General features: G+C 39.3%; 1 protein-coding gene across 1 annotated transcript in view; it reads left to right on the top strand.

The window, feature by feature from the left end:
• Fbxo43 (F-box protein 43) overlaps positions 1 to 1,875 on the top strand; it is an 18,730-nt gene extending 16,855 nt beyond the window's left edge. Inside the window, exons 4-5 of the mRNA XM_008831552.2 lie at positions 1,189 to 1,392; positions 1,489 to 1,875. Of these exons, the coding sequence (XP_008829774.1) occupies positions 1,189 to 1,392; positions 1,489 to 1,737 (453 nt within the window). The 3' untranslated portion in view covers positions 1,738 to 1,875. The remainder of the gene's footprint in view (positions 1 to 1,188; positions 1,393 to 1,488) is intronic.
• Positions 1,876 to 8,681: the final 6,806 nt, after the last annotated feature.

Here is an 8,681-nt window from a genome sequence, read left to right as displayed (position 1 = left end):
TACTGTCTGCTGTGTTGTCGGCACCCCCAGCCATTCCCCACTACTTGTCCAATCGGATGACTCTAGTCAGCCCATCTAGAGGTCTTTGTTTTAGGAAGCCCAGCTGTTCCTCATCTAGCAGCAATCAATTGTCAATATTCCTTTAGATAAGATTGAGGTCTGCTGTTCATTTTCCCAGCTCTATGCTCAATTACTATCTGGGAGTAACCTTGGGCCACCCTGGCCAACAACTCAAAAGAAGGTATCTCCTATCTGGCATTGTTGCTTGTTATGTATCCCTTAGCTATGCATATGGACTCTTTAAGAAATTATATTGGTGCCTTTAATCTTTGGTTATACTTTCCTTTTGGGTGTTTAAGGCCATACAGTTGGCACAGATAAACCAATTTACGGTCGGTTGAGGATTTGTTCCTCAGGGGTAACATGGGCTTGGGAGGAGCCCCTGGCTCCTTTCTTTTACCAGTTCCACCTGTGTGAAGATAAGTCAAAGGTCCTGCTTGACCATGACTGGCTTCACTTATTCATGAAGCGTTCCATATTTTTTCAACATACATTCTCCCTCATATGTGGATCCTAGAATCAAACCCTGATAAATGGGTATGTATCCAGACATAACTACAGAAACCAGGAAAATGGAAAGGAACCAGGGAGGTAAAGGAAAAGAAAGAACCTAAAAGAGGAGAACAGTAGGAAACAGGCCTTAATAAGGGAGATATGTATAAAAATTGGGTTAGTTTAAGGGAAGAGGGAGAGAAGGGTATACAAGGAACCTAGGGGATAAAGGGAAAGAAGGTGCTCAAGAGAGGTAGGACCGTAGGAGAAAGGTATTATTAAGGGAGAAAGGGGGAAAATGGGGGCACCTTAATTGGGGAAACCATGATGGAGGGGTGAGACACATGAGGCTTTTTATGTGGGCTCCAGGACTGAACTCAGGATGTCAGGCTTGCACGGCTAGTGCCTTTACCCAGTGAGTCATATCCCCAACTCCACATTCATTGTTTTCTTTTTACATTTCTTTGACTTAAATGCTAGATGAGAAAAAAAAATGTTTCCCCCTAAAAAGAAATGATCTAGGGAGAAAATTTTGGTGGTATAAACTACTAAATACTGAAATCCAGGTGCATCAGAAAGCTATCCTGTCTTAGAAGGTCTTTGATACTGCAGCATTAATTTTGTCTTCTACTACAGGCGGCTGTGTTAAATGTCCAGGATGCTGCCACTCGGCTCCGTCTTTTCAGTCGCTCAGCCTTAAAATCAGTGCAAGCGCAGGCTCCTGCAGCCACTTCTCAGAGAGAGCAAACTCCAACTCTGTCTCCTTGGGGAGACGTTTTGACACCTGTAGCAAGCGCTTCTCTCACCCACTTGAGTAGTAAACAGGAACAATATGTTAGGGTGAGTACTGATCATAGTTATGAGAAACATTTACAGAGTTTGAAATACAGCAACTCTGTGACACAGGGAGATTGAGTGCATGTGTTTCCACTGCAGGTTGCCAGGACACTTTTTACCGATGAAGCATTAAAGCCTTGCCCAAGGTGCCAATCCCCTGCTAAGTACCAGCCATTTAAGAAAAGAGGACTGTGCAGCCGCCCAGCCTGTGGTTTTGACTTTTGTGTGTTATGTCTGTGTGCTTACCATGGGTCTGAAGAATGTAGTAGAGGCTCAGCAAAGCCATGGAAGTGTAAAGATGCTCTCCCAGGAAGCACCCAAAGCAAGAGGAATCTAAAGCGTCTCTGAAGAGCCGGAGTAGAAAAGACATCCCCCCCCCCCCCGTTCAATATTTGTCTGACTTAAAATTATGACTATTTTGAACACATGCAAATCTTCCCATTAATGACAGACAATGATTTATTTCCTATTTTGTATATATTGTAATGCCCACCATTGTATGTTTTCTTTGAAGTGATGAGTTTTGAAAGAATATTTTACTATGCCATATATCCATTTTAAATAACTTGGTGTTTTAAATAAAGAATTTTCAGGGTTATTATATATGTGTATTTTACTGCTTCATTGTAACATTTTAAATTTGTGCATTTTATAACTGTGTTGAAATGTTTTTCAGTCATTCTTTAAAAATAGTTTTCCAAATAATATGAAAAAATTTGAACTTGAGACCAATCCACTTATAGATTTGGAAAATGAGTTATTGACTGAAATTAAACATGAATAAAATGTTTTCAGAATTTCTATCAAGTGTACTCCATAACTTCAGTGTTTCTTTTGTTTGACATTTTAGCAAGTCTGGTTAAGTGAAAATTACTTAATACTAATAACTAGACAATAAATTATTGAGAATATGTAGCTACTTATGAGAATTTTACTCAACAAACTCCTATAAGTCACATATTTCTAATTAAGTACTTAAAATTCTAGAATTAAAATTATGTTGTATGATAATCCCCAAAATTCAAAAAAGTGATGTGTAAATGAAAATCTTAAAAATTAAAAAATTCTAGAATTAAAGTCACATATTCTAATATTTTGACAGATTTAGGATGGTGGAAAAGATAGTTTTTTTAATGAGGAAATGTATGTTGTTTGTAATGTACACACATCTCTAATGCTCCTCTTTCCAAAAGTAAATGTATGGTCTATGCATAGAGCAGCAACAAAAAGACCTGAACTCTGTTGTTGAACAAATTACAATAATTGGGGAAGTTTGACTATAGTTTTATATTTTTTTGTGCTTAGGTAATTACTATGTGTACAATACCTGTGTCCATACTATACGCATTATTTTAGCAAGATGATTCCAAGTATTAGATTTTGATATTTTCTCATCTGTTTGATTTTCACTAAATTCAGATGTCTTTATTTTTTTGTTAAAACAAACTCTTACTTTGTAGCCCAGGCTGGCTTGAAAGTCATTATGCAGCCTAGGCAATCCTCCCGCCTCAGCCTTCTGAGTGCTGGGATTATAGGCTTGGGCAGCCATGCCCTTCTTGGTGTCTATTAAATTTCCGAGATCCTTTCACATCAGGTTCAATTTAGTAATGTTGCTTACTTCAGTCTTAACTGTTTCCTTCATCAGAGAGGTTTATTTTTATGAAACTTATTTCAGTCCTGATTCTCTTAATGTGTGAAGTCACCTCTGTAATTTATTTACTACATTGCTTGCTCACTGTGCCCTTAGGCAAGTCCTTCCTTAAACAAAGGAAGTCTAAAAGACAGGATGCACCATGAAGTGACTCTGGAAACTCTATTGGATGAATGAATAGAAGAAAGTGAAATAGTACTTGAGCATATAACTTTGATGCCATTAGAATCATGCTGAATGAAACTATAAAGTAAGTGTCTAATCTGCTTGCAAAAACGCCTGGCTGAAAATAAATTTAACACATCATTAACAGAAGTCATTATATACAGGCACTGTTCTAAGCCCTTTACAGAAGGTACTTTGTTCATTCATCAAGATGATTCCATAACTTATCTTACTCCTTTTTTTTTTGTCATTTTGAGACAGGGTCTCCCTGTAGCCCCAGCTGACCTGGAACTCACTATATAGACCATTGCTAGCCTTGAACTCACAGAGATCCACCTGCCTCTGCCTCCTGAGTGCTGGGATTAAAGGCATGAGCCACCATACCTGGACATCTTACTCCTTTTAATATATCAATAAATCAGGTAGTGGTTGGAGAAATGGGTCAGTGGTTAAGACAACTGACTGCTCTTGCAGAGGACCTGGGCTTGATCCCCAGCACCCACATAGCACCTAACAACCATCTGTTACTCAGTTCCAGGGAATCCAATTCTTCTGACCTCTGTGGGCATTGCACATCATGGGTGAACTTACATACATATAGGCAATACACCATACACATTTTTTTGGTCTTTTTGAGACAGAGTCTCCCTGTAGCCCCAGCTTTCCTGGAACTCACTATGTAGACCAAGCTGGCCTTGAACTCAAAGAGATCCACCTGCCTCTGCCTCCCAAGTGCTGGGATTAAAGGCGTGTGCCACCATACCTGGCCCCACATTTTTTTTTTTAAGAAGAAATCAGGTATCAGAGAGGTTAATTTGTCTGAGGTCAAATAGGCAGCAAGTGGGGACCAGCGTTTTAGAACAGGCAGTCTACTGTTAATATATAACAAAGGTCTTTGCACAACTCTTTTGGCAAACTCAATACATATATAACATCTTAAATTGAAGGTGGTTGCCATTTAAGAAAATTTCTTGGCTAGGAATGTGGCTCAAAGGTAAAGTGCTTGCCTAGCATGTATGAGAACTTAGGTTCAATCCCCAGCACTGTTAAATGCATAAATAAATAGATAAAAATTACAAAGCAGCCAGGTGTGGTGGCACATACCTTTAATCCCAGCATTTGGGAGGCAGAGGCAGGCGGATCTCTGTGAGTTCCAGGCCAGCTGAGAGACCCTGTCTCAAAAAAACCAAAAAAAAAAAAATATTACAAAGCAAAACAAGAAAAAATTTTCTTGGCCTACCAGGGGAGAAAATTTCTAATTAAGAAGAATTCTGCTTGAACACAGTAGTTCCTCAGTTCTTGAGTGGCTTAAACAACTCAACATTTGAAAATACAAATGAGGAACTGGAGAGATGGCTCAGTGGTTAAGAGCACTTGCTGTTCCTGCAAAAGACTCAGGTTTGGTTCCCAGCACACACATGGTGGCTAACAACAGTAGCTACTCCAGCTCCTGGGGATCTGATGCCCTCTCATGGCCTCTGCAGACACTGCACATACATGGTGCACATGCATGCAGGCAAAGCATTCATACACATAAATTTAAAAGCCAAAATTTAAATGAAAGGCTGGTATGGTGGCACACCTCTGTGATCCTAGCACTTGGGAGGCAGAGGTAGGAGGATCAGAAGTTTATGAACATATGTTTGAAGCCAGTCTGGGCTACATGAGACACTGTCTCAAAAAAAAAAAAAAAAAAACACAGCTCTAGCCCCAAGGTCTTATAACACAAAGACACAAGCCTAGAAACAGGAATGAGTATCACTGCATTCCAGCTACTGTTCCATTCTTACCATTTGTTGGCTATTGGGCAAGGGAAAGCAATAAAAAGATTCACTAAGCTTTTATTGATGGGAGTCACTGTGTTCTCAAAGAGGTCCCAGAATAAGAGAAATTACATTTGGCTTATTTTGTATTTTGTTTTTCTTCTTTAAAAGCAAAGGAAATGAATGAGTATTAATTCAGAGGAAAAACAGTGAAAACTTTACCTGTATTGATTTGGGGGTAAGCTTCTTTCATTCCTCTCCCTATCTCCCAGTCAGTCCCTTTGAAAGCCTTTATAGCTAATAGCAAAAACATTCAGTTTGATTTCTTGGTATTTCTCATCTCTCAACTTGAAAAAAATGAAAAAAATGTGGCAAATAATATAAAGAGAAATAATACTTTAAGAGCTATCTGATCATTTTATACTAGCTTACTTATGGGCACAAAAAGGATCTTTAAATTTATTCTAGCCATTTAAAGAATTAAGTCTTTTGGATTTCTTAATAAGATTTGAATTGCCTGCTAATAAAGCTATCTTATGTTGCTGCATTTTTTTTCTGAAACAAGGTCTCATGTAACTCAGATTGGCCTCAAATTCTCTATGTATCCAAGAATGACCTCGAACTTCTGATCTTCCTGCTACTATATAGTGTTGGGATTATAGGTGTGTGCCACCTGGTTTGTGAAGTGCTAGGGGATTGAACCTATGGCTTCATGCGTGCTAAACAAGCATTCTATCAATGGAGCTATAGCACTAACCCAAGAAGATATTTTAATATATTTTCATTAATTTTAGAAGTTCATACATGCGTACAATGTATTTTGATCCAAGAAAACATTTTCAATACTTGGCAGTGTGCAAAGCTAAGATCTTTTCAAATATTTTATTTAAAAAGATTTATGTGTATGAGTATTTTGCCTGCATGTATGCATGTGTACCATATGTGTACAATGCCCATGTAGGCCAGAAGAGGGCACTGAAACTCCTGAAACTGGAGTTACAGATGGTATGTGGGTGCTGGGAACCAAACCTGGGTCTTCTGCAAGAGCAGCAAGTGCTCTTAACCACTGGGCTATCTCTACAGCCCTTAATCTTTCTTCCCTTTTCTTCCTTTTTCTCTTTTTCTTTCTTCCTTTTTTTCCTTCCTTCTTCCTTCCTTTCCTTCCTTTTCTTTCTTATTCACATTTTATATGTCTAAATGTATGCATTTTTGTGAACGTATGCCACATGTATACAGGTGATATATGCAGAGTTCAAAAGATTTTGCAGATCCCCTGGAGCTGGCATTAAGGGCAGTAGTGAGCTGCCCAATGTGGGTGATGGGAACTGAACTCAGGCCCTCTAGAAGTGCTCTTAACTGCTGAGCCATCTCTCCATCTCTCTTTGTTTCTAATTATGTATATATTTGTGTGTCTGTATATGGGATTGTGCTCATGAGTGCAGGTGCCTCCAGAGGCTGGAAGAGGTTGTCAGCTTCCCTGGAGTTGTGGTTACAGTCAGTCACCTATCAGCCACCTAACCTGGGTGCTCAGAACAGAACTCAGATTCTCTGCAAGGGCAGTATGTGCTCTTAAATGCTAAGCCATCTCTCTAGCCCCACAAAGCTAAGTTCTATTCCCTTAGCTTAATTCATGGCACAAATCAAAACTGAAAATTTATGGCACAAAAATTTACTGTAAATTTAGGCATTTATATTCCTGTTTATATTATTTTTATGTGTATGAGTGTAAGTGCACCATGTGCATGCATTGCCCATGGAGACCAGAAGAAGGTGTCAGATTCCCTGGAAATGTATTCCTGTTTATATTATTTTTATGTGTATGAGTGTAAGTGCACCATGTGCACGCATTGCCCATGGAGACCAGAAGAAGGTGTCAGATTCCCTGGAAATGGAGTTATAGATGTTTGTTAGCGGCCATGTGGGTGCTGGGAATCAAACCTGGGTCCTATGTAAGAGCAGCCAATGCTCTTAACTACTGAGCCATCTCTCCAGCCCCTCATTCTCAGATTGTCTACTTATTTATTTATTTATTTATTTACTTATTTATTATTTTTATTTTTATTTTTTTGGTCTTTTTGAGACAGGATTTCCCTGTAGCCCCAGCTGGCCTGGAATTCAATATTGAGACTACGCTGGCTTCAAACTCACAGAGGGCTGCCTGCCTCTGCCTCCCGAGTGCTGGGATTAAAGGAATGTGCAATCACACCTGGCTTGTTTATATTATTTATTATGAATTTATTTTAAGTTGTTGTTTCTGGTTACAACGGTGTAATAATTTGTTCTGAACTTTTTTTTTTTTTTTTTGAGACAGGGTCTCCCTGTAGGCCCAGCTGGCCTAGAACTTGTTGTGTAGACCAGGCTGGCCTCAAACTCACAAAGATTTGCCTGCCTCTGCCTCCCAAGTGCTGGATTAAAGGCATGTGCCACCATGCCCAGGATGATGTTTTCAACATTTAAAAAGATTGAATTAAACATGCATTTCTATGAGCTGGGCTAATTTTTCAAAGAGCATGCTAAAACATTCCACAAGGGGGGACCAAAGACTCATTTATGGTGATTTAAGGCCTTTTAAAAGTAAATTTCACTTTTATGTGTTTGACACTCTAAGGCATTACCAAATAGGGAAGTGTTCTTTGACTTTGTTCTTTAAAGTGTACATGGAATAACTTTGGGAAATAATTATTACTCAGAGTTGGTAACTAAGATATTTAGCTGTAATCATGTAGTGATTTCTGGGATGTTGTCTAATAGAAGTCCTTGTTGGTGAGCCCTGGTTTGTGCTTTTACTGTATTAACTTGCCTAAGAGATCTGTACTCCTGGCTCCATCATGGACGGTGGAGCTAGAACATACTGGAAATGCACAGGTGCACACTCACTGTGAAAATGGTATCATGTGCCAATGGGGTCCTTCTGGCATTTTGTGCAGAATGGCAGTACAAGTTCAGCGTTACTGTGAATGCTTACAGGTATCTCTGCTTCTCTTTCCTTCCCTTTGAATCTCCTAAACAGTCAATGCAAGTTATTTGTGCTGCCCTGTGGGTTCAATTGCATTGCTTCCTGTTAAAAATGTAGAAGGGTATGGGAACTCCATGTGATCCTGACTCTCCAACCGTCTCTCCCACCATTTCATTCTGTACACTTTGTTCCAGTAAAACTGGACTTGTTTTCTATACTTCCCATGTGAATTTCTTCTACTTCCTCTCTTGCTCTGTTGAATTCTGCTAAAATCCAATTACTTCTTAGTTTCCATGAGTCATTTTCTGATCTCTCCAATAAGATGAAAAATTTTACCTTGAGTCTTGTGTTTATTTAATCCAAACTTTTAATGGTATGTCCACCATGTCTTTCTTATTTTTATTTTATGTGTATGAGTGATTTGCATGCATGGAAGTACATCACATATGTGCAATGTCTGCAGAGGGCAGAAGAGGGCATTAGATCCCCTGGAACTGGTTGTTAGCGACCATGTGGATGCTGGGAACTGAACTCAGGTTCTCTGCAAGAATAGCCTGTGCCCTTAACGGCTGAGCCATCTCTCCAGCCCCTGAATTAAATTCTTGTCTTCCACCATTAGCATGTCCTTTAGGGGCAGACTTCCTTTACTTCTCTACCTCAACAGAGTGTCTGGTGCATGACAGGCTACACACAAAGGCTTAGTTGATTGCTACAATGATGATTGTCAAGTAATATGAGAAACTTGTCCAAATCTCAA

Source organism: Nannospalax galili, unplaced genomic scaffold, assembly GCF_000622305.1.
Source record: "Nannospalax galili isolate Female #2095 unplaced genomic scaffold, S.galili_v1.0 scaffold334, whole genome shotgun sequence".
Classification (NCBI taxonomy): domain Eukaryota; kingdom Metazoa; phylum Chordata; class Mammalia; order Rodentia; family Spalacidae; genus Nannospalax; species Nannospalax galili.
This window is presented reverse-complemented; position numbering and strand designations above follow the sequence as displayed.